At 36.4% G+C, this 26,793-nt stretch overlaps 2 protein-coding genes across 8 annotated transcripts; both read right to left on the minus strand.

The window, feature by feature from the left end:
- Positions 1–292: 292 nt before the first annotated feature.
- LOC132047232 (protein RST1) lies at positions 293–16,761 on the minus strand. Of its 5 annotated transcripts, none has more exons than XM_059438204.1 (25): positions 16,190–16,761; positions 15,033–15,314; positions 14,811–14,894; positions 14,394–14,670; positions 13,733–13,983; positions 12,841–13,021; positions 12,552–12,742; positions 12,328–12,428; positions 11,573–11,648; positions 9,796–9,927; positions 9,642–9,723; positions 8,962–9,034; positions 8,187–8,355; positions 7,154–7,284; positions 6,973–7,064; positions 6,520–6,605; positions 6,220–6,435; positions 6,046–6,123; positions 5,648–5,830; positions 4,046–4,930; positions 3,609–3,905; positions 2,275–2,925; positions 1,733–1,883; positions 1,470–1,588; positions 293–1,021 (listed from the first exon to the last, which is right to left on the minus strand). In XM_059438204.1, the coding sequence occupies exons 1-25, from the start codon at positions 16,574–16,576 to the stop codon at positions 584–586; spliced, it is 5,613 nt and encodes a 1,870-aa protein (XP_059294187.1). In that variant the 5' UTR covers positions 16,577–16,761; the 3' UTR covers positions 293–583. The 5 variants fall into 5 exon arrangements, with proteins under 5 accessions (XP_059294187.1, XP_059294184.1, XP_059294185.1 ...); XM_059438201.1 differs by having other exon boundaries at positions 6,520–6,611; XM_059438202.1 differs by having other exon boundaries at positions 6,520–6,611; positions 14,394–14,667; positions 16,190–16,760.
- Positions 16,762–18,374: 1,613 nt separating this feature from the next.
- On the minus strand, positions 18,375–23,341 carry LOC132048394 (oleosin H2-like). 3 transcript variants are annotated; one of them, XM_059439299.1, is made up of 3 exons: positions 22,957–23,341; positions 22,051–22,124; positions 18,375–18,726 (listed from the first exon to the last, which is right to left on the minus strand). In XM_059439299.1, exons 1-3 carry the CDS (start codon positions 23,235–23,237, stop codon positions 18,584–18,586), a joined length of 498 nt encoding a protein of 165 aa, XP_059295282.1. In that variant the 5' UTR covers positions 23,238–23,341; the 3' UTR covers positions 18,375–18,583. The 3 variants fall into 3 exon arrangements, 1 of the variants encoding a protein (XP_059295282.1); XR_009412960.1 differs by lacking the exons at positions 18,375–18,726; positions 22,957–23,341 and adding an exon at positions 19,660–20,382 and having other exon boundaries at positions 22,051–22,123; XR_009412961.1 differs by lacking the exons at positions 18,375–18,726; positions 22,051–22,124; positions 22,957–23,341 and adding exons at positions 19,660–20,382; positions 21,994–22,013.
- Between the last annotated feature and the right edge of the window lie 3,452 nt (positions 23,342–26,793).

The following is a 26,793-nucleotide window of genomic DNA, read 5'->3' on the forward strand; positions in this document are numbered from 1 at the left end:
TATTCACAAAAGATGGAAAGGGGAAAGACATATGTTTTGCGATTTTTGGTCAAGTTTTAATAAAACTGAATTGAGGCGTTTGAGGGGCTAAATCTGTTGGCCGATGAGATGATTATTTGATTGGGTTTCAATATGAATGAGGATCGCATCATTTCAAATTTTCAATTATCCAAGACTTAGAGATATCAAGTCAGTCATTGGAAGCATATTTGTCAAAAAGAATGGCTGGAAAATATAGAAAAGGAAGTACAAATCATTTTCTTTTTTGTTTGAAACGATGAGGGAACCAGTATAATAAGAAGAAAATCATTTCTCGTAAGATACCTTTCAATTACATTCTCCACAACTTCTCCTCGTACCAAACACACAAAAAGCGCATGGAATTGAACTGCTCAATTTATTACACCATCTGAGAGAAGTCTCTGTATATCCATCTTTTATCGATAAATATTGTTCCCATCTAGGCAGCAATTTAAAATACTACACCTACTATTTTAGCCACGTATCCTGGAATATTTGTGACAACGCAAACTGACGTCCAAAGAGACGCATACTGCTTTTGCCATCCATTTAAATGAATTAGTCAAGGACTGAAAGCAGAGATACTCTTCACATCGCAATTTAACCTTGCGTGCAACTCATGGACATCCATATTTGCTGGTACCACCATGTTGGCAAGCTGAAGCAGTTTCTCTGGAGGAAGATGGTGTTTCAAAGAGACACAAGCTTGATACATCACTAGTAGAATAAAGCAGGCTATATCATTTTCACTTGTGTCAATGGGCTGTGTATTAGGTAACTGATCACAATCACCTTTTAATTGTTTGTTCCACTCATATATCCGCTCTGTCGATGCCCACAAATAAGAAACAACAGAATCTGCTACTGTCATCCAGGTGCTATCAGAGAGGAGGGACGTGAGGGTGACTGGCAGATCGCTCAACACAGTGAATTTGTCCACAATTAACACGGGCCTATAGATACAGCAGCTTCCACATAGCAGGCCGACAAACTGCAGAGCCTACAGAAAAGCAGGGGGGAGCAATCATAAACTGTCTACATATAGCAACCAACAGCTTCTACCACATCATGAACAGTAATGACAGAAACAGTAACAGTCCTAGCATAGAAACCAGATTTTGAAAGTAATTTGAGGGGTGATCTAGACAATGTAATGTGAACAACACTTTGAAAGAGGCAAAGGGCTGGAATATAGCGTTAACATAGTGTTTTAACTCCGGACAGCATTTCCAAAATTGGGGTCAGAACATGCCTATAAATCGAGCTACCACAAGGAATCCCCTTCGTGGACATGTTGGCTCACAGTGGAGCATATGCTCACCAAAAATCACTAATTGCAGACAACTGTGCATGCCACTATGTATGAAGTGCACCATGGACATATGCAGACAACAAATGTGAAGAAAGATGAGCCATATTCTGCATGAATCTGAAGTAAATCATCTTACCGTGGAAGGAAATCTCGTAACACAACTAATTTCCAGTGCCTCAATGAGCCATTGTCTTTTGGCATTCCCTTCAGCATGTTGTACAGTTATTGAAACTTCAGTTAGAGCATCCCAAATATCTGTGCAGAAATCTTGAAGCACTTAGAGAGTACACCACAGCAGTTAGCATAATGCACTTAGCATGTTGATAAATGGAAAGTCTTCAGACTAGAATTTGCTAACTATTACACATATCATCTTCAATAGTCTAAACAGAGCCTAACCTTGAGATCTGCAGTCCAAAAGACAAGCTTTCAGCTTACCAAGCACAGTCAATGGCAGGGAACCATTTTGGACTAGTTTTGCTATTGCTTGAATCTTTTTCACAGTTTCAAACGGCTGAGAGTTTGCGACAGTGAAGTTCACCTCTGAAACCTACATGGAGCAGAGGAACATAGGTAATTCTGTAATAATTGTTAAAGGAAAAGTAAAGTACAATTTTGTAACGAACTAGTGATTTACCAATGTACTAAGTACTCATAAGCAATTAACTAATGTAAAATATGCCTATCACCCACGAGTTGTACAGAGTGAATTAGTCTAAATAGAATGGTGACTAGTAATACTTGACCACTAAGTTCTCCCATAAAGAAGATATACGAACAGGTCCAACAATTACCATATCCAGTATCCAATTTCAATGATGCCATTTTCAGTTTTGCAAAACTACTAGAAACCCCTGGCCAACCCAAAATCTCTTCCAAAAGAATGATAAAATAAAAAGAAAAAAAAGGAGAAGAGTGGAAGAAAAGAAGTTCTGCAGCACCTTTAGAAGATCCAATAGCCATCTTTGTTGAGCCTTCTCAAGGCATCTAATTGCTTCAGACCATTCTTCAAAAATTTTACCCTGACATGGCCCTTCAGTATGAGCACAAGGCAGCAAAGTAAAGAGAAACTCCATGCATTTTTCCATGCTAGATTTATAGTCTTGACTGTGATGAGAAGATTCATCCAAACACAATTTAAGTCCCCTCCAGCATGAAATCCTAAATGAGATTTTCTCTAGGGAGTTGCAACTCTCAGAACAAGTAGACCATGATAATAACTCAGCAACATCTTCAAATAATTTCACGACCCGAGAACCTGAGAAAATCTTAACTAGATCTGCCAAATGTGAAAGCACAAAGAATTGTAGACGAGGCTCAAGCATCCTCAACCGAGGGATGTCGCATAGCTCATCAAGGAAGCTAAGGAGAGGATCAAATTGGTTAGCATGTGATAATGAGAAAAGTAAGCATTCCTCCCTGAGATTTCCTCTCTCGAAAGTTATGTCTTGCACCAACAAGCCAGCAACTTGACCCTCATATCTCATGCACCGTCTGATGATTGCTCCCCAATCCAATGGTGGTAGCCTAGAAGCATGTGAAAGACACCGCAGAATACTAGAAACTGTGTTTACATGTGACACATCACCTGTCTAATCTCAAACGTAAAGAAAGAAAAAGGTCAATAACATACACACTTTTTGTTATTGGCGAGCCCCAAAATTTGCAAAGCAGAGCAAAGGGGAGCTATCACAAATTGGCAGTAGAACAGCGCCAAATGCAAAAGAGAACAGGAATCCTCTTTCCCAAGAGAGTTACTCCTTTGTGCTAGTATCATTTAAGAATTTGAAAAATATTGGAAGTAGCATACAGTTTGTAAATGATTTGCCAAACAAGATATGGAGTCACTTCTCCATATAAGTTGTCCTTGATATGCCAAACTAACTATATGCAATAAATAAACTAGTTTCAGAATGAGACTTGTAATGCTTAGGAAGAAAAACAATCATTGCTAACAAAATAATTGAAATACTTGGGAATGTCAAATCTGATCGGAAGGTCATAGTAAGGTTGTACAGGCTGATCGGAAGCTCAAAGAAAATGACCAATAAAGCATGTCAAATGTGGTGAAGCTCAATTAAGCTCAATAATTAAGAAAGTTAATGGCACTATGAAAGGTTATTAAAAGAAAAAATTAAGTTGTGCACCTCAAATTCTATAATGCAAGAAATGCCTATACAAATCCACAGGAAGAATGCCGCTTAAACAAAATAACACTGCATTATTGAATAAGAACACTGCATTATTGAATAAGCAAAGAAGCAAAATATTTTACCCTGAGATAGTTCAGATGCATTAGCCACAAAGACAATTTCATGACCGTGCTGTCCTCAGGAAAACTTTGTGAGACAGTCTTCGAACCAACAGAATCATTCTCTGCCGTACTTCCATCATTTTGGAGTTCTTTGACCCACAAATACTGTCTAAGAAATGAAATTGCCCATGCTGCATGCTGCTGTAACTGATTAGCATCAGAATTTTGCGCAACTAGGAACATCTCTTGCACTAGTGATGTTAAATCAGGCTCGAGAACAGCATTTGTAATTAAAGGACCAGATATATAAGAAGCTTCCTGCGAACAATAGAAAAATCATCAAGTAAAGAGATGACAAGATACAGATTTTTTGGTTTTCTAATAGCTTTCATATATATATATACACACACACTCTGATACACACATATATGTATATATAAAAAAACTAAGTTTTACACCTTCCGATCAGAAGAAGCATGTGATGAGCTCAAAGGGTGGGGTTCAATCAGTGTCCCTGCACCTGCTCCCAAAGCATTTACAACTCCAAGCATGGCACCAAGATGAATAAGAGGAGGATTGGAGTCAGAGTAACTTTTTCTGAACAATAGTAACAATTCTTTAATGTGTTCAATTTTGAAAGAGTGCAACCCTTCATTCAAAACCACACCAACAAGGCTTCCTGCCCCCAAACAAGATGCCATCAATAAGCTCTGATGGAAGGTGTCAAATCTTTTAATAGAGAGTAAGTCAGAAATTAGTTCCTTATAGGAACTCAATAGATGTTCCAGATCTGCATCATCAGTAAGTTCAAACCTCTGACACGTGGCCATTACAATAGGTGCAGCAAGACACGAGCCCACAGATAATAAAATTTCATGATCTTTGCTCATAGTTGTAACTTCAGTAGGGTGTGGAATCCACGAAATAAGTAACGCTTTCACATTGAGAATTGCATTATACATCCCAGCTCTGTACATTGCACCAACACAATTACCCAAACCCAATACAAGCCCCGCAACGCCCCAGACATCTTCCTCTAAATTCTCACTGGTCGAACCAAGAAATTCACCAGCAATATCTGAATTCAAATGATCTGATCCAAGTGGAAAAGATACTGACAGAGTTTCAAGAACATCTGCTGAAGAAGGTGTGAATTGAGAGATCAACTCGGATAAGGTCCTGATGATCTTTCTCAACAAATTTGCTTCCTCTATCTTGTATGTCTCTTTGCCCGGGTGAGCATTATCATCAGCATCGGCTCTGGCTAGAAGAGCTTGACATGAAAAACCTAACCCAACTCCACAAGCTCCTTTCACAAGTGTGCTTTTGCTCACAGATGCAACCTGAAATGCCCTCATTTTAAGCATGCTTTGAGCAATCTAACTTTCTACAAGTGCCATTGCTGCTTAATCAAGTATCATGTTCATTTTGTTTCATTCAATTATCATAAACATTCGCTACAACAACAACAACATACCCAGTGAAATCCCACAAATGGGGTCTGGGGAGGGTAGAGTGTACGCAGACCTTACCTCTACCTTGGGAGGCAGAGAGGCTGTTTCCGGGAGCCCCTCGGCACAAGGACAAGGAATTCAAAATAGTATAAAAAGCCATGGAAAAAATAGTATAGAAACATGATAAAGATGTCTGAGAAAAAGGAAGCAATATAAAGATAATTGCAAGAAATATATTCTATTTTCCACCGTCCTGACAAGAAAATTACCATCAACTATAAAGATACATTTACTTTCTACTGGAAATCTCTTATCCTCTAAATAAAATGCATATTCATATTGTTCATAGTAAGTAACAACATGACCTCAGTCCTCAAATACACACAGCAAACAAATATAATCACTCTAATCTAGTATGTATAAGTAACACCTACAATGTAGGTATTCTAACATTTTGAATTCCAAAGAAATGCAAACTAGTTTGGGAGGCCATAGGCAATAAAACTAAAAAATGATTACCATTAAGAGGTTAACAAGGCTAATCCAACCGCTTGTGATCACTGAATATGAAAAAATGCAGATGTGAATAACAAATGAACTTCATACCTCAAGCAGTGCATTGATATTCTCAAATTTCTGCTTGTGATCAGTCAGGTGTAGGCAACTTGATATCACACCAAGAGAGATTGCTGCTGACCACTGGCGATACTCATGTTCATGTTGGAACAACCAATCCAGCAAAAACTTTGAGGCGGTCGCTTTAACAGCATGTGCAGAAGCGGGCAACACCTAGAAGAAAGAAATAGTCAGAGAGACAGAAGGCCTATATATTTCCAAATACCAAGCAGCCTACAAAATCATATGAACATTAGTCCCTGACTGATTTTATGACAAACGGAATCCATGTCAATCTTCCTACTCCAGTAGAGCACAATATGAGCTGCTGAGAAAGGTCCTATCTTTCAAGTAGAATGTTTCCAAAAGCAAGGAGAGGAATCAATTACCGAACAAATGGCTCCAACAGCTAATGCGATATTCTCAGCAGATCGAGGGAGAGATCTCTCTGCAATTGCTGTCATACTCTGCATCAGAAAATGTAGACATGAAGTTCGTAATGCTGAAAAATAAGCTAAAAAATCAACAAAAAATCCATTAACAAGTTGAGAGTACAATAACACCTTCAGAATTTCAATAGCAGCTTTAGGAGTTTTGTCCAAAACAGCAGTCTGCAACTTAGCATCAAGTAACAAGATATGGGCTCTCATCCACCTCCGCATGAAGGGCTTCCATGATTGCAAAGAAAGAATTGCTATCAATGTATTTCTTGACAGTTGAAGAGATGTTGCTATATCAACCAGTGAGGATTCATATTTAGCTTGTACATCTTGCCAGTCCTGAGCATCAAACAATGCACGTGAAGATTCCAGGCGGAACACAGAAAAAAATTTGGTTGCAATCCCACGTTTTAGTTATCTTACCTCTGCTGCTCCTGGCTTCCTTGAATCTTTCTTTGTGAAGGAAAGGCAAAAAAGAGCTGCACCAGGTAATTCTTTTTCTCTTCTTTCTTTTCCTTGATAGCAACCAATAAGAACGTACATAAATAAGGTGCAAAGAGTGAATAAAAGATGTTTGCATTCTACTTACTTCGACACAATTTATACACAGACCAAGTCTTCAGGACAAAGGCCTAGACCCTTTCATATGCTACATGTCAGACTTATTTGCATTTAGTCAAGGAGCAAAATGATCATTTCCGTGCGATTAAAAATATCGCAAACAAAGCATGTGAGTTATAGAAATATGCTAACGTAGGTGCTTGTGAGGGGAAAAGGGCCTCACCAAGAAGCAAAAGCATATTTGATTGGTGGATATCCAGATGACAAGCTTAGGAGCCAATCAACTGGACAAATAGAGAAACCGTACGCCAGTACCTGAAGCAAAGATGAGACGAGGAAAGACATCTAACAGCTTCTCAATTTTGTTTGCAGACACCCTTTTCTGCTTTACTAATCTTCGACGGGTGCTGCAAAAAAATTAAAAGCAGTAGATTGGCATCTTTGACAAAAAAAAAAAAAATTAATCAAACAAGAAATTAACAACATTGTGTCTCACATGTGTTCAAAAGTTAAAAGTTTGACTTCAAATCCTTCCAGTGCAGTAAGCACTTCAGGGTCAGTTTCGGACACAAGATACTCATAGTTTCTGTCCTTGAAATCTGGAATACTTCTTTCAAGATGCTCTACCTAAGGAAATGCAGATTTGGAGACAACAGCTATGAGATAAGGGAGTTATCAACCAGAAAACTCACCTGAACTGAGCAAAATGAGATACAACTTCCTCTAAGTCATTGGCAACGTAACAAGTTTGCCATATTGATTAAGACAGTATCCAAAGTGGTTTAAAGATCCTTTTTTTTTTTTTCAGTTTCAAAAAAAACATGGGTATTAGTATGAAAACCAAAAATGGCAACAAAATTGCCAAGTATCTATGTGGAAGTTACGAGAAGGATTATTTCCCTAAACAGGTAACCAAATTGCCCTTCAAGATCTAGATACTTAAATTCTCTAACATGATATCAAAGCTAACCTTCGCTAAACTGTTCGCGTACTAGAGCATGCATACAGATCCAGTTTGAACCCCATAAGTATGTTACACATACGGAAGGGTGTTGGATACATGTAATGCCCCAATTTGAGTATACAAGGGCATCCAAAATGGTTCGTATAGATTTGGGTTGCTTCACCTATTTCCTTACAGATTTGGGTTAGATATTCAGATTCTTTATCAGGCAAGGGTAGTGGTGAATTTATGTGTTAAAAAAGGGTCCCGTGAACTCATAGTTGCCTAACTAAACTCGGTATATAATGTGTGTAATTCTTAAAATATATCTAGCATTACCTTCTGGAACCCATGCTACAAAAGGCTTAGTCATGCAATTGGTTGAAAGCTAAGTTATTTACCAAGAGGTTCAAGGATGAATCCCCACTTGACGCATTTTTTTTTCTCCTTTCTTTAGTAGTGCACCCATCTAAAAATCCTAGATTCGCCTCTGGCAAGAGCACATTGAATGCAGGGGGGCCATACATATTTAAGATTTGTCTATTAAAATATTAGAGTAGGTAGCACGGGCAATTACAAGATCTACCTCATAATTGGCTAATGCCACAAAGGCAGATGCCCGAGCTTTGGACCATAAGGAAGCTGGCCTAAAGTCTTGGGAGGTTCCAATATCCCACAGTATCTTCAACACATCTACTGATGCTTCAGGGTGTGCTTGAGCATCCATCGCACCCCATTTCAAAAGAAGACAGAGGCTGACAATTGAGATAGAAGGAAAAACTTTGAAATATTTTTTCAGATTTGGCAAGAAATGTGAGAGTACATGAGAACATGCAATGCTCATGATAGAGTAAATGATGAAAAAAGGAAGAGAGAAGCTACAAGGAAATGAACATAACTTTCAAACATGCACCTTCAGATTATACACAAGAAAACACAAATTTGTTAGTGATAGTACAAGTGGTCATAGAGAAAACCCGGCAACGGAAAATACAAGTCTGCTTAGTAAAGCTCAAAATCTTCTTAGCCTTATTTAAAAAAAAAAAAAAAAAAAAAAAAAAAAAATCACAGAAAACTTCTTTTATATCGTTAAAGGTAATTGTATTAATGTCCAGCATTAGGAAGACGCTGGAAAATATTTACAGGGACAGCAACATTACAGATTGTGTAGTCACGGAGAAAACTTAGAACTACCGTACAGAAAATACTTGAGTAAAATGTTCGTTTCTCAGGAGATGTAGCAAAGCTTATTATCAGAGTTATCATTCTGAAGTTTGATCAGTGGAAAGGTGTTCTTGACAATCAGATACTGAATAGTCACTTTTTCATGGTTTACTAAGCGTGTGATAACCTTTACTTGCCTGTCAGCAACCATGGCATTCGCTGAATAGTTAAGCACATGCTTCCCAATCACATCCCAAGCAGAATAAAAATCTGAAACAGGTGCATGACATAATTGATGTCAAAGGGAAAATTTGAAAAGGAAAATTGCATGTGAAAAGAAAGAGAGTCAAAAAACATGCTAGTTTCTTGAGTTGCGAGGACGTAGAGAATCAATCAATACCTCTTGACCACATCTAAGAGCTTTTCTTTCACTATAACAAAGCAACGAAATGACAAAATAGAAGAAACAGAAGAACACAAGGTATCCACCGAATCCTAATGAAAATAAGGAAAAATTAAGGAAAAGCTGCATTTCAATCTCTTTCCCGATCTGTCAAGGACACATCTTTGAGAGATCTATCATCCAACAGCACAAAGACTGCTAAAACGTACCTATATTTTCCTGCACATAAACTAGATGTATTACCACAATCTTGGGAAAGTTTTTCCTGATCAAAAAACAATCTTAGAGAAGTTTCTGTGTCTTAGCAGCTCTAAAAAAATTCATGGGAAGTACATTTTTCAGATGCATTAGAAAAGAAAGATATCTTTTTTAGTTCCAGCTGTGTCTCCGATAGATCGAGTGGGTCATGTCAAATTACCAACATCTCACACGAATTTGACATTTGAAAATTTAACACATATAGTGTAGGTTTACCAATAGCATCTGCTTCACAGAGGTGACCAAGGCTTTGAAGACCCAGAGACTGCATTAAAGGATCTTGATTCTCAATGCAAGCCTGTTAATTGAAACAATATAATTAAGGAGCTTGATTTTACATGTACTAAAGAAACTAACTAGTACAGCATACCGCAATAGATAAAATAAGGTCCACTCCACGATCAGGATTTCTTCTGCAGATATCACAGATGGAAACAGCCATACTAATGCAAATATCTCGCTGAGACGCAAACCGAGTAAATCTATCTGCTTGTAGTACTCCCTAGTTTTCACCAGAAAAAGAAAAACAATGACTATTCGTGCCACATATTAAGGGTAATCTGACCTACTGACATTAAAACTCCAAAATTACCATCACGTAATAAACATGTCACTTCAGAACTACCTAACAAATTTATCCACCTATCTTCGGGCTGAATCAATTTTTCTATGAGATAGTTCATTTTTTTTCATAATGAATCAAGTTTTATGAGATAGTTCATGGTTCATCAATTTTTTATCTTCAGATAACCCAAAGTAACATAGTTTCATTCTTCAATCATCCAAGAAAACTTCGACCGATATATTCATTGCAGTTGTTAATTTTGTGGTGCCATACTATAGTAACTGCTAAACTATTCCCTTATAAGAATGGAGTATACCAGTTCTAGTCATGTTGTCTAAAATTTGGTAAGCAAAAGCTGTGAATAAGCCAATAGAATCTCTCCAATTCAAAAAAAAAAAATAGAATCTCTCAGTCTGGTGAAGGATTAATGCAATGGGGAAAAAAGTTCGCTGGTGACCTGGTTTATATCTTTTAGGATTTTCCAATCACTTCTTGCATGTGCATTGGGTGCCTTTCTGTACGATATGTTTTACTCCCTCCGTCCCCAAAAGATTTTCTTACTTTCCTTATTAGTTTGTCCCAAAATGATTGGCACATTTCTATATTTAGAAACAATTTAACTTTATGAGATGATTTACAGCCACACTAATATCCTAAGTTGCGTGGACTCTTCACTTTCGTTGCCGCACCTGTGTCGGATTCTTCAAAAATGCACTACTTTTGGACTTTCTGACACGCACACCTCGATATTTTTGAAGAGGCCGAACAACATAGCTAATATCTAAGGCTTGTTTTGGACCACACATTTCAAAATTCTTCCTAAATTTCTTAAACTCCATGCCAATTCAAACTAAGACAATCTTTTTGGGATGGAGGAAGTACTTATTAAAGAAAAGAGATTAATGATGCAAGCTGTTAGAGTAGAAAATACAATATATGTTAAAATTGGGGCCTCGGAAAAGAAGTTTCTTTATTAGGTATTCAAGTATGTCAAAGATAACATCATACAGTTAACTTGTGCATATGCACAAAGATAATAGTTTTGCAGCCAATTTTTATTTTTGACCAAATGCTATATACTCCCTCCGTGTCAATTTATGTGGCAAAGTCTGCAGATGCGGGAAGTTTAAGAAAGGAAGACCTTTGAAACTCGTGGTCTTAAATATGCCATAACATTTGTGTGGCTATAAAGGCTTAAAAAGGAAATGTTGTCATTCTTTTTGGTGTGGACTAAAAAGGAAATGTTGCCACTTAAACTGGAACAGAGGGAGTAACTCAAAAAAATCTCTCTGTTATATTCAGGGTATTTACGACTTAAGCACATGATGTGGTACCATAGGCACCTAGCCAAATTTTAAAGGGAAAATCATTTTCTCCTAGCATGTTACCCATTCTTCAACTGTCCATATTTACAGTGTAGTAGTTTGAGGCAAAGAGATTTGTCTCAGAGGCCAAGTATGTGATGACGGAAAGGAATAGTTCCTCGTGTTTATTGCATATAACATGTTCATTACAAGCAGCAGTGAAAGGAATGATAGAACAATGATAGTCATGAGAATGATTGTAAGGTTGATAATCTTGCCTGCAAGGTCCCAAAGACTCGGTCGTTGAATTCCCAGGTCTTGCAAAGTAAACGAATCGCAGTGGCAAATAGAATGCTATAAGACAAATAACATACATCAAAAGTATCAAAGATAAATGTATGAACGGCATATCCACCTATATTTTCAGTAGAATGAACATTATCAGAAATCTTAGATCACTAACAAGTGCTAATATACTACAATTTAAGAGACCATTGACCAGCTCTCATAATAAAGGCTATAAATGGTGATTAAACTTTCATCAGGAGAAGGGCGGCATGTATGCATGTTCAGATATAAACTATCTCTATCACGTTATGATGTTTTCAACTTATTCAAGAATAAACTACCAGTAAAAAAGTACAAGTAGCAGAACTCAAGATGGTGCAGCATATTGTTACCCTACTTATCAACAACCGTGTACGGAGGAAAAAGATGAAATAACTATTGGTGACTGATCACTTTCCTAACCAATGATTTATACCCTTAAGAGCAAACAATACACAACTCAGTGATAATTGACCATAACTCTAAGACCAATGAAAGTACAGATATTCTCAAGCAAATAGCTAGTTACCCCATGAACTGTTTGACATAATGATATGCAATTTACATACAACATTCTTCAAGATAAAGACAAACTTATAGGCTGAAAAGAAATGATCAAATAATGCAATACATCATCTGTAGGCAGTAAGACATATCCACCTGTAAAATAAACAACAGATATCAAAAGAGGGTATAATCAGCATACGGTTTCTTATCATTCTGAAGCATAGGCAACAATGTCTGAATAATGAGAGGTATGATTGCAGGATGGGAAGCAAGTGATGGCAGCAGTTCCAAAAGTTTTAGCTGCACGTATTTTGAAACAGAACGTATCCAAGTAATGAGAAGGCATCCACCAGAAAAAAGAGTAAATACAGATGATATAATAAATATGGCTAATAGATCTTGACGTAGCAAACTAAAACTCACCAGAACTCCATGAAAATCAACACCTGTATTTGTGGAAAATATATGATTGTAGAATTGAATGACTAGCAACAAAGGGACACCAAGTTTAGGATCTGCATTGCTGCTATTAGCCAAGATATCAACAGAAGAGCTCCCATCTGTTTGATGCATGACAAGGACACAGGCAATCGCACTGAGTATCATGGGCATATCTGCAAGAAGAAAGGATAGAACAGATGTTGAAAATTTCAACAATAAAAATTTGCAGGTGGAACCTGAACTCAACGAGAAGAGCTTATGAGGACTTAACCGGTCAGAAAGATCTTCTGAGACTGTGAGATGGATGACGACTTTCTTCTTGCAATAATACGATGCAGGTGATCTGTAACCAAGGAGCTCCAAGTTTTTGATACATAGTGCTTGTCTCTAATAGGAGTGACATGAGCAGGCGCATAATTCAGATAAAAAGAACCAGATAATGGAGATAGGTCCTGAAAAAAGCCACTCGTTACAGGGTAAGTACAAAAAGTACTTTCAACAGGAGCAACCTTAGCGGGAAAAAAAAAAAAGGCAAATAATGCTTCAATTGCCCCTTGACATCATTGAGTCAATGCCGCGCATAAAAATAAGAACAAGAATCTAGCAAAGATGGAATGAACCATCAACACTATCATTGCTACTCAGAGTATGTTATTTAAGCAGATGTATGGAATATGGTTCTACTTCATGCAATTCAAGCGTAAATTTAGATAAATATTTTTTCCTCTTCTTTTTTTCTGTGTGTTTGGGGGGGGCGGGGGTTGGGGTTTACAGGAAGTCTTGTAGGATGATCTAGTAATAATTGACAAGAAACACATATGTCACGTGCAGAGTGTAGGTGTCTTAACTAATACTCCCTCCGGATCAAAAAGTGTCCACTTAGCCTTTTTTTCTTGGGTCAAAAAAAGTGTTCACTTATTAAATCAAGAAACAATTAACCTTATCTTTCCAGATTTGCCCCTATTAAGTGTTATGTGATCAAATCTCAATGCCTATTTAATTAGGGGTAGTTTAGTCAATTTACATATTTTTTTCTTGGAGTGAGTAGTTTCTTAAGGGGTGTGCAAATGGCTAAGTGGACTCTTTTTTTGATCCGGAGGGAGTATCATTTACACACTTTGACAATGAGATAAAATTTTGAGGTCCGAGACAATGAAATAAACCTGAAGCCATATATGCTGCAAGAGTCTGAAGACTATGTACTTAGGTGTACTAATGGAAGGAAATTTCATTCCTTTTCGCTTTCCTGTATTTTGTGCAATAAGTAGCTTATTCGAAAGCTTTCCCAAAATATGAAGCAAATCGGTTGCTGCTTGTTTTACTGATTTAGATGGAGAAGAAAGAAGGCTGATAGCAGGGAAGATGAACAAGAGCTCTTCATTCAAATCATATGCATCTCTAAGGACATCATGCTCTGCAAAAGTAGTTTAACAATTTTTTAGCTAGTGGCGAAAATTAAGCAACAGAGACTGGTATTTATGCAGTAAAGCGCAGAGTATTCTCAAAAGTGAAAGTGTTCATAAATTCACTATTTTAATTTTGAAATACTTTACATATCTTCAAAGATCTACTTGATAGTGCAGACAGACGTGATATCTTCCAGGCTAATAGAATAAGAAATAGAACCTTAGTACTCCAATACGTACAAAGGGAGGCAACTATAACACCGTGAACTGGTCTGTGCCTTTGGTACTAAGTACATTTTTGTTTGACATCCAGGACAATTTGAATAGAATATATATATATATATATATATATATATATATATATAATGCATCAGATATCAACCTTTTTCCAGAAAATCAACAATGCTAGTAACCATACCATTCTCATTTTTCCACTTCAACAGAAATAGAATAAGTTTCACCTCCAAGAACTGTTCGTGTTCAAGTTCAGACTGCACAAGTACCATAAATAAGGACAGCGTAACTGTTGATAATTCAGGCATATAGCTCAAACCAAGATCTTTTTGCACAATCAATATGCGCCTTGATACTTCTAAAATGTTCTCAATTGAACTCGTGTGCTTTGGATTTGTACATAAGGAGAACATAGCATCCAGTAGCTCCACACCATACAACTGAACTTCATGAAGCAGCTGCTAGCATTGATGATGCCACTTGCAATTAGTTAGTCTAGACAACAATATAAATCTTAAAAAGTAACAAAAGTAACTTTAATCCAAACAATGTGATAAAATTCTAAAAACGGGAAAGAAAAAGGAAAGGCCAGTTTGAATACCGATCCCATTTCCACCAATTGTTGCAGGACCACGACATACGCATCTACAATGCATTCAAGGCAGTGCGAAATATTAGTAAAATCCTGCACATTAATCACAGAGCATAAGCACTTAAATATTGATGGAACATCTATCAGAAAGCAGGCATCCATCGGACAAACAGACACCATAGCAAGAATAAAAGGAAAAAACACATTTTGCATAATAAATAATACACTTACTTCTGCATTGTCGCATGGAAAAAACTTCAAACGCCCAATGAGAAGCTTCATAACAGGAATGGCCTCCCCAGGAATCGAACAACAAAGTCCAGCTAATGATGACATCAAACTTCTTATAAATGAAGAAACTGAAACAGATGAGGGCATCCTAACAATTGAATAATTCAAGAAAGGTACCAAGAATTCACAAACTTCCACCATTCCCAAATGCTTGCTCTGCATTATAAAAATAAGCACTTGTTGCACTAGCTCTGTTTGAACCTCCACTCGACAAGAAAGCACCTGTCCGGCCATTAACCCATTCACATCAGAACCATTACCAAAATAAATTAATTTAAGATTTTTAAAAGCAATAAACTCATCAGACACTAATTGCTAATAAACTACAAGAACGAACACATGACAAGTTCTTGTGTTGTGTACAATGTTAATTCCCTGGCTAATCAAGTCCAACAAGTCTTTCAAACAAGTATGATCAAAATCATTTTATAGCTTTACGTTTAATCAAACTTACCCCTGTCAGTAAAAGAGACATGGAAATAGTAGCACCGCACAGATTAATATAGCGATATAGAATTTCAATTTATCACAAATCTAGTAACAACAAGTACACTAGAACTTAAAACTGCAGAGATGCACATTCTGATAACTTTGCTAACGTTGCAATTACCTTGACAAATGGATGAGTCTCTGAAGCTAGAAACCGCAATGAATTCTTACAACTACTAATCTCTCTTACTTTCTTCCATACGTAGATACTCATAATGAGCGCCACATTACCGAACCACTATCTATCCCATTTATAATCCAAGTGACACAGCAACAGTAGCACCGCACGGATTAATATAGCCATATAGAATTTCGATTTATCACAATTCTAATAACAAGTACACTCAAACTTAACTCTGTCAGTAAAAGTGACATAGAAATAGTAGCACAGCACGGATTAATATAGTGATATAGAATTTGGATTTATCACAATTCTAATAACAAGTACACTCAAACTTAAAACTACAAAGGTGCACATTCTAATAACTTTGCTAACGTTGCAATACCTTGACAAATGGAAGCGATTTATCACAGTTCTAATAACAAGTACACTCAAACTTAAAACTGCAAAGATGCACATTTAATAACTTTGCTAACATTGAAATTACCTTGACGAATGGATGATTCTCTGAAGCTAAAAACCGCAACAAATTCTTCTGGAAACCTAACCGAACAAGAAAACCTATGCCTTTGACAAATAAACTGACAAATTTCGAATCGGAGGCTTCGAGAGCAGACTGGAGCTCCATTAACCCGCGAGAAAGGTCCAATTTGGAGTCTCTTACAAGGCGACATAGTTCTCGAACCGATTGATCAAGTACAGAAGCTGACGTGGAATGAAGGCACTGAGTAATTGCGTCTGTTCCCGGGTCGGAGTTAGGGTTCAAGTGAGGTGGAGCCGATCGAAGCTTCTCGAAGATCGAGATTACTGCAAATTTTTGTAGGGATGGTTGAGGGATTCGAATTTTCTCCAACAGTTGAGAGTAAGAGTCCATTTTGGGGCGAAATTAAGGACTTGTTTGGATTACATGTAAAAGTCACAGTTTTAGTAGCATTATCGTTGTAGAGGGAAATGGAGATGAGTTTTGAGAAAGGAAGTGTGGCGGGCAAGTAGAGTGCCAGGGGGCAAACGAACTGACATGTGAATTTTATGTAAAAATAAATAAAAATGATGTATGTTTATCGAGTTTTATGTACACCTAAATAAAAAAGGGATTTACAGGTATAGTATAAATTTATAACTTTGAAAAGAAGAAGAAGATAAACTGATACCATTTAGACATATGTGAACAAACCATTAGGCCAATCTTAGATAGTTTAAATCGTAATTAGTTTTCCTTCATTAGGGTTTGTTTAGTTCTGGATTCTTCTAATTAGTGTGGTTAATTGTAATGCAACTTGTTGGTAATTAGAGGCGTCCATGGTTCGCTTTGGATTGGTTTTTTCCTCTTTAATTCAAACCAAATCAATTAAGTCGGCTTTTGGTAGCTTCAATTTTTATCGTTTTTTCGATTAACTCAATTTTTTGTTGATTTTTAAAAAATACATATACTTGAATACTCCCTCCGATTCAAAAAGAGTGTTCACCTAACCATTTGTATATCTACTGTTAAAAATACTAACTCCTAAAAGAAAAATAGATAATTTGACTAAAATATTTCTAATTAAATAGATATTGGGATTTGGTCACTTTACACTAAATAAGGGCAAATCTTGAAAAATAATGCTAATTCTTTCTTGATTTGGTAAGTGACACTCTTTTTGAACCAAATATAAAGACTAAGCAGACACATTTTTTCAACCAAAGGAGTATAAGGTAAGTTATTTAGACATGTTGAACAGATAATTAGGTCACTCTTAGATAATTTTAATCATAATTTCCTTCATTAGGGTTCATTTAGTTTTGAATTCTTTTATTTGTTAGTCTAGTTAATTGAGTTAGTATGAGGACCCTGATAACTCAAAAAGACATTTAACTGAAGTTGATAAACAAAGAGTAGTTCTAAATTCTAATGCACAACATACCACATCAACTGATCTTAATTGCTAGCTAATAGCTCAAGTGTTTGGTTCATTTGGTTCATTTGATAAGGATACCAGTCCCCTGCTATATAACTTCACCTAGTCAACTTGCTAATCTGCTGCTAAATTACTTTACCTGATTAACTTTCTAGCTGAGATTAAGGGACAATTCTTAAAACATGTTCTCCGAGGATGATGGAATGATGATTGTGCGATAAATAATTACATTTAAGTGATAATGTTGAGGCTACAGACGTAATCAAAACAAAATCGTAAATCCTTCGTTATCCTCAGCTTTAGAGAGTTCTAAAACTTTTTCGTACTTGATACACACACAAATGATGTCTTGTCATTACTGTGTTTCAATTTGTTTGTCTGATTATAACTTAGCAGATCTGAATCTTGTGGTATTAACCTAAAAATATCTTGAACGTACCCGAATGTATTTAATTTTGTGACGTTCAATGAAAGGTCTTTTCTAAAAGAAAAGAAAAAGAAAAGTAACAAAATGGGAACATGTAATACGCATAGCCTCTTTCTCACTTTTTGGCCCTCCTCACTCACCTTTTTTAAATTTCACTGCTTAAATATTAAACAGAAAGTGCGAATTAACAAGCCAAAATTTTTCTCCTAAACTCGTACAAACATTGATTATATCTTTCTTTTTTCTTATATCTTCTCTTACTTGATTAATTTCTCTTCCATGTCCTAATCCAACGGCAAATTAAAATTATGTCAATGGAGACAATGCTGGAGCAAAGATGACTTTAATAGAGGATTGTAATTCTAGAGCCTTCCAACCTTGACTACATCAAAAATGAGGAATAATTAACAAACAGCCAAAGCGTTGCAAAAGAAAAATGAGCCACTTACACATTATATCATATAAAGCACAAAACACTAGAAAGCCCAAGTGAGCAAGCAAAAATTAAAATGCACATTCTAATATTTCTTATTTCCAACTTAAGATAGTCCTAAAATTAAGTAGTCCTGGCTCCTTCTTTTCCTTCTTGTGCTTTGCTTTGGATTGTTTGTCCCACATCCTTTTTCTTTTGCCCAGGGTGGGCAGTTGCATCTGCCATGCGCCTCTTTGCCGCATCTAAATTTTCCGGGACCGACTTACCTATTGTAAACATAAATATGGAGTATAATTATGCAAAAAAAAAAGGGGTATTATTTCTAATAGACTTAAGCATAAACTTAGATGAAAGGATACACTGCACGCCAAAATGCATGCACATCAAAATGTGCAAATCCGATTCCGGGACCTGCATTTAAGCCATACACAAGTCTATCCCTTCAAACTTTAAACATGGGATGTCTGAAGTTAATTAGGCTTGATATTCAAACAAAATGCCTCAAACCTATCCCTTTGGATCAACTTCAAACTTTAAACATGCGATGTCTAAAATTAACCAGGCTTAATATTCAAATAAAATGCCTCAAGTCTATCTCTTTTGGTCAACTTTAAATTTTCAACATGCGATGTCTGAAGTTAATTAGGCTTATATTCAAACAAAATGCCTAAATTTTTCATATGGCTAAAGTACATACACATATGACAATTCAGTCAATTTTACCTAAAGTTCAATCATACCACGAAGGTATAGCAAAAATGTCTGAACTTTAGTCATAGTAACTTCAAATAAAAAAATTACCAAGCCCAATCACGTTTGAGGTTGTTTTAAAGTGGATAAATGTGCAAATTTTTTAATAAATAAGCAAATTAAATACTAGTGTCCAAATAAGGTTTTAGGGGCACTTCAAGTATTCCCTTGTTTGATTGATAATGGTCGGTCAAAATATACCTAAAGTTATTTTTTATTTTTGAGTTTCTTACGTAAAACTATTAACTATCACCCATTATGACTACTATCTGATGGTGTGTGATCTACACTTTTTTTTTTTTTTTGTTTAAAAATTGTGTCAAATGACACTCCATGCAAATAATTAAAGAAATTAATTAGAAAAAATAATCGTCAAAAACACATAAACACCTCAAGTATCATTTTTTTTTTTTTGTCAAGTTTTCTACCTGAACTATCACATTTTTAGATTTCCTACCTAAACTATCACGAACTATTTATCAAAACATATTTTGAGATTAATGAGTCCATCGTCACGTGGAGAAAGTTTTATGGGCAAATTAAGCTGTCACAAGCCTTTTCTCTATTTTCTTAAATCTTATGTTTGTTAATTTTCTCTATACATGCACTGGTACCAAACAAGGGGTAGGGAAATGTGCTCCCAATAGATGTTAGAACGATTTTATAAGAATTAACCATTCAACGAAGAGATGAAAAACGACTGACGGATTTAAAATTATATATGTCAATGGAGACAAATGACAATGCTTAAGCAAAAATATAGTAAGACTTTATGGATACAACAATAGAGGATATTAATTCCAGAGCCTTCCAACCTTGACCACATCTAAAATGACAAACTACTTGAGAACATCCAACAAAGCGATGCTGAAGCAAAAATTAAAATGCACATTCAACATCTCTTATTTCCATCTTAGCATAATCCTAAACTTAAATTTGTGTCTGGCCAAGAAATCAACACGGATAAAATCTTCTTCTTAACTCCTACTTATGTGGAGCATAGAGAAGTTGAGAAGGTCAAAAAGGGTGAAACCTTGGCCTACCTCCTTCTTTCCCTTCTTGTGCTTCGCTCTGGATTGTTTGTCCCACATCCTTTGTCTTTTGCCCTGGGTGTGTAGTAGCATCCGTCATGCGCCTCTTTGCCGCATCTAAATTCTCCGGGACCGATTTACCTATTGAAGAAACATTATTAGATGAAATGATACACTCCAGGCCAAAATGCATGCACATCAAAATGTGCACATCCGATAGACTTAAGCCATACATAAGTCTATCCCTTGAAATAAAGTTCAAACTTCAAACACGCGATGTCCGAAGTTAATTAGGCTTGATATTTAAACAAAATGCCTGAACGTTTCATCCGGCTAAAGTCCAGGCAGGCACATCTGACAACTCATTCAATTTTACCTAAAGTTCAATTATATCATGCACAGGTATAGTAAAAATGCATAGCAAAAATGCCTGAAATTTAGTCATAGTAACTTCAGATAAAAAATTTACCAAGCCTAATCATGTTTGAGGTTGTTTTAAAGTGGGTGTGTATATATATATATATATATATATATTGCATTCAAATTAGGAGCCAAACTTCTTTTCTACAATAAAAAAATTGTACTTATTACAAGTCCTTAAGAATGTTTCAGAGGAAATAAGATCTCTTGGCCTCTTACGGTTTTTGCCTCTTACAATTTGAATAGAAGAAAATGACTTTTTCAGATCTCTGATATGTTTTTTACAGATCTCTTATGTGTAAAAAATGAAGATCTCTCGTAAAAGGGTCATAAAACTAACTTTTTTTGTAAAGGGCTAACTATCTATTTCTCGCAATGTTTCACAACTGGTCTTAATTACTCATGAGGTGTGCTCTTTTTTTTAATCCTCCTATTTTACAAAGATTTCACGATATCTTTCACGATGAAAGACGATGTTATCATATATGAATCCGTACCCTGAATTTCTTTGTAATGAAGTGCTACTTACATATCTGTCTCCTTTCAATCTTCCATCTTATTAAATCTCAGCCTCCCTTTTAGACAACACTAGAAGAAAATTAGTATTTGTAGTTTCATTTTATAATGCACATACAGGTCAATAATCTTGGTTGTCAAATGGCAATATTCACATTACTCATGTGGTGTGTTAATTTTTCCTCCTATTTTAGTCGATTTACATTTAAACTTTAAGTGTACCTACTATAATACTTTCTTCGTTTAGGATGAAATATGATGTTGTCATATATCGACTATGTGCCCTGAACTTTGCTGAGATACTCTGTTAGCTTTGCTTTTGGGGCTATTTGCTTTTCTGGAACTTGGATATATCTCTCGTTGTAAGAGTTACTTTTCTCTATTTATAAGACGAGTGGCGAAAATATTAAAATAGAAATAAAATTTATTGTATATTTTATAGTGAATTAGGGGAAGAAAATAGAGATTTGGTTTCATTACTTTTTTTTTCAATTCTTTTTTACTTGAATGGAAGAAAAGTTCATTGAATAAAAATTATACAATCTAATTAAAGCAGAAAAAAATAACCGAATCCTTAGATACAAGAATGGTTATATTAGACGAAGGTATTGACCTACATCACACAAAATATATGAAAAAATTTCCTACAAATGATCTTTTTAATTTTAAAGAATTTTTGACAACAAAAATGCGATTTGTTTAGGCTCTAACTATCCTAAAACACTTATATTGTGATTTTATCAATATATACAAATAACTTTCTTATTCATATAGTTGAATGTTTTTAATTTGAATAAATTAATAAATAATCATTACCTTGTTTGAGATAATTGAGGTACCCGTAAAATTTTTTATGGGCACTTCAAGTATTACCTTGTTTGAGATAATTGAGGATCCAAGATAGAGATGAAAGCCCAGTAACACCAAAAGCACCGGAAGTCATGAACATTTTTTTGCGCGGAGTGCTTTGGGGTGGTCTTTAAATTTTGCCCCTCATATTTGTGATCTTTAAATTATGCCCCTCATATTGCTGGTCTTTAATTTTTACCCTTCGCATTGCAACTTTGAGCTTTCGCGCGAGGGTTCCGAGTTCGAACCCCCGCTCAAGCAAAAATTAAAAAAAAATCGCAAGACAAGGTTTGAGTCGCGTGTATGCGGACCGGCATACTTTTGTTAAGGAATTACAAATTTTTTATGCCGGACCAAGATACCTAAATGCTAATAGGCCGGACTTGGCATAAGTATCTGATCACGGCATAACTTTGATAATTCCTTCACAAAGTTATGCGATGGGGACATATTTTAATGGGCAAACTTTTATGCGGACCGCATAACTTTTTGGAAGAATTATCAAAGTTATGCCGGACCAAGATATTACTGCCAAAATCGCCCATAAGGCATAAAGTATCTTAGGTTCGAGCATAACTTTGATAATCTTTCACAAATTATGCGGTGGGGCTTTTAATGGGCAAACTTTTATGCGGACCCGGCATAACTTTGTGAAGGAATTATCAAAGTTATGCGGACCCGCATCTTATGCCAAGTCCGCCCACAAGAGCTATGCCGGTCCGGCTGATAACTTGGTAATTGCTTAACAAAAGTATAGGGTCCGGCATAGAGAAATTTAAACTTGTTTTGCGAATTTTTTAAAATTTTGACCGCGCGTGGGTTCGAACTGGAACATGAGCATTGGTAAGCCGAAGAAATTTTAAAGATTTCAAATATGACGGGCAAAATTTAAAGACCACCCCAAAAGAAGGGCAATTCGCAGTCATGAAACCAGCAACAGCAAGCCCAACAGTAAGAATAGCAGGTACAATGACTGGGCTGAAGAGGAGAAACACTGGAGTTGCAACAGCAAGCCCAACTAAAGTGCCAATAAGGGTAAGACCAGCAAGACAAAAAAGGGTCCCACCAACAGGAAGTAGAGTTACAATAGCTAATATTTGTGTAGCTGAAGGACCTTTTGAAGGAAGAAGACTTTTCATCATGCCACCACCTTCATGAGGACGTCGGTGTGGGTGAGTGTGAAGGTGGCCGTGTGTGTGACGGTCGGCCATGATTAATAGACTGGTGATTTAATTTGTTGAGAGTGTTAAAGATGATGAGAATTGTTTTTGTGAAGCGAATTGGGGTGGTGTTACTAGTTTTAAAGGGGAGAAAAGGGTGCAACGTGTTGGAATGCATGTGAATTTAGGAGTGCATGAGGAACAAGTAAGCATTGTATGTAATAGGAAGAGAATCTGTGTCTTTTCCCTCTATGTTGGATTTTTGAATTTTAACGCCTTTGTATGGTGCCTGTCTAAACTAGCCGGCTTATTTTGATTGACACCTCAAAATTTATTCTAGTATATAAACAATTAATGAATATAAGAACTGTATTTTTCGACATTAATTACTAAGATTAATATATTTGGTCACTTTGATATCGAATATGGACAAGTGACTATTAGGCTCTTTTCAAAGTATTCCTGCGTTACCCTCTCGCAACCTATTTTTCTATTCTTAAATAAATGCCTCGGGTTTGAGCCTTGGCTAGTCTTTTGTTAGGGTGTCTTACTTTCAAATCTTCAATGTGAGACTTCTGACGCAAATTTGAATTTAATCAGACTTCAATGAAAATAATGGACATCAGATAAAAATAAAAAAAGAATCGTGATTTTCTTGGCTACTTTCTTATTAGTTAGAGGCAGAGTTACTTAGATTCATGTTACACCTTGAAAATTTTTCGTGTCGTTTGCATTGTAAGTAAACTAATGTAAGCTAGGAGAGGTCATGGAACCCTTATAAGATTAAGGAATGCTATTAACAAGTGTTAAGCAAGTGTCTAAAGGTTCTGGGATCAAGCAAATCGAAGAAAAAAAGTTTGCCAAAAATTTGGAAAAAGTTGAAAGAATTTTGGGTCAAATTTAGAGGGGTATATCTCCTAGTATATCAGGAGTTTTGAAGTGAAACACAAGCCTAAATTGAAGTTCAGGAAGTCTAGTTTCCAACGCAACAAACCGTTTGTCAAAACGACATCAAAGTAGGGAGTTATGGGCATTTCAAGATAAGTTACCAAATGGCTCCGCGGGCCCTACTTGAAAAGTCGGTGGAACCGACTCTCAAGGGGTATAAATACCCTATTATTCCACTTTTTTCATCATTTACAGTTCTTGGGAGTTCTAAACACATCCATACACTTCTCTTAAACACTTATAACCCCTTAAATCAAGAATTCAACAAGATTACACCAAACTAGTCCATGAAAAGTGATTGTTCTTGTTTCTACTTGATGTTGTGGTGAGTTTGGTCTTGAAGAAAGTTGGTGTGGCTAAAGTTCTTCAAGTATAAGATACGTTCTTCATCCTATCTCTCATGTTGAGTTGATTTGAAGGTTTAGCAAGTCTTAAAAATGAAAATAGTTATGGAGGAAAGGTCATAAAGTGTTGTGTTGTAGTTGTTGAGTTTATGGACTGTTTTGAGCATGTTGTGGCTGTGTTGTTGGGCTAATTTCCATGTATATGGATGGTATCTAATGTTGTTGGTGTGTTGATGAGATTATGCTCCTTGATTGGGAAGAAAGGAAGTGTCTATTGTTATTGTATGTTGACAAACATCGTATGGGATGTTTTATGGAATATTTTGATATTGATGATGATGTTGTTGGTGTTTGTGTTGTTGTTCTAGTGTTGGTTGTTGGTGTTGTGATTTCGGGCAAGGGATATAAACGGGGGAGATGTTGCCCGAATTTTGGCAGATTCTAAAGGAGTTTAATTTGAAGACTTAAGATAGGCATATGACGATAAGCCTAACAATAGTATGAATTCTCTTGAATGTAGAATTACGAGCTTGGGAGGATAAGCGTTAAGTAGTAGAAGACCAAAAAGGTAGGTTAAGGCTAATCTCTTTCTTTCTAAAGGCATGATTCCTTCCTTATGAACCTATGTACGTTTTCCTAAACATTCTTATTCCCAAAAGTTAGAAGTTCATGATTCTTAGAGTTTATTTTGATGCTAAAGATAAGTATGTCCCATAATGATAATGATGATGATGATGATCCCATTCTAGAGATTCCAAAGCTTGTGGATTTGATGCTATTATGAGATTATTGATCTTATTTCAGGATTTTCTTGATTTTATTCATTATTGTTGATCTCGCCTTATGTTACTTGTTCTTGAGGTGAGATATAGCGATGATGATTGTTCCATAATATAAATCGGAGGTTTACCAATCTTACGTCACTTTGTTGAGTTTAGGAATGTGTACTTAAGCAATGTTTTGTAGGACATGAATAGAGAGGCTTATGGTGTATCTCAGGATTTGATTAATGTTTAGTTAAGCGAGAAGAAGTTTTAACGACCCCGGAAACCGTGCTTATAAGCCTTATGTGATCATGAAGTGCATGGGAGATTACTCGTAGAGGCGGGTCATGATGTTGATTATATTTACCCGCGGTCTCGACCGGTTAGCGACTATGTATTACCACCGAGCTACGGGCGGGTTGGCGGTTACCATTGATCGGTCGGGCGGACGTGCTTTCTACCGTCGAGGCGATAATCGGATGGGAAGCACACCGTCTACGGCCGGTTGGGCGATTACTGCGATCGGTGGGCGGAGTAGTACGGATGATATGAAGGTCGGGACCACAGTATTATACATAGATGTAGTTAACGTTATGAGAGTATAAAGAGACATGCGTACTAAGTTCTCATTAGTGATTCAGTTGGTCTAAGTTGATTCTTATCCTTCTTATTTGCAGTATATGTTTATTACGTTACATTTCCACCATACATACTCGGTACACTATTCGTACTGACGTCATTTTGCTTGTGGACGCTGCGTCCATGCCCGCAGGTATAAACAGACGAGACGAGGACCTTCCACAGTAGGCTCCCTCCAGATACTAGTAGTGATTAGTGGGCTCCACTTCTTCCTGGAGCATTGCCGAGTCTGGGTCCGTGTATGTATTCTTGTGTGTTACGGGTATGTCGGGGGCCCTGTCTCGACTTGTATACTTCAATATGTTCATAGAGGCTTTGCAGACATTTCTTGTATACAACTTAGTTATGTCTTGTCAGTGGTTACATCGGCATCGTGGGCCCATTGTACATATACATATGCATGATATTATATTCATAGTTAGCCTCCTTGGCCTTATTATACCATTCGAGACATAGAAGACGCAAGTTACAGTTTGGTTCGCTTGGCCCTAGTAAGGTGCCGGGTGTCAATCACGCCTAACCAAGGTTGGGGCGTGACAATTCAATTTTCCTTCTTTTTTTTTTTTTGGTTAATGTTTCCAAATGAACTTTAGTTTCTAAAAACATGTTATCGAGTGATGATTCACACCCATCTTAGATTAAATTGTTCTTTAAAACTCACCCCTCTGTTTCAACTTTTAATACAAGAGATTACAGATGATTCACACCCATCTTAGATTTCATTCCAATTTGAATGTGAAAATTCAATTTAAAACACATTAATTTGTCTTGGTTTAATTATTGTACCGTGTCCTTGAGTTGTGCATGACTTTTGTGAATTTATAGCAGTTACCAGTAACCGTTTGATATTATTTACATCTTGCTCCCTAGTGATCAGGTCTGTTTGGCGTTTGGTTTCTTCGTTAAATGTAA

Source organism: Lycium ferocissimum, chromosome 2 (assembly GCF_029784015.1).
Source record: "Lycium ferocissimum isolate CSIRO_LF1 chromosome 2, AGI_CSIRO_Lferr_CH_V1, whole genome shotgun sequence".
Taxonomy (NCBI): domain Eukaryota; kingdom Viridiplantae; phylum Streptophyta; class Magnoliopsida; order Solanales; family Solanaceae; genus Lycium; species Lycium ferocissimum.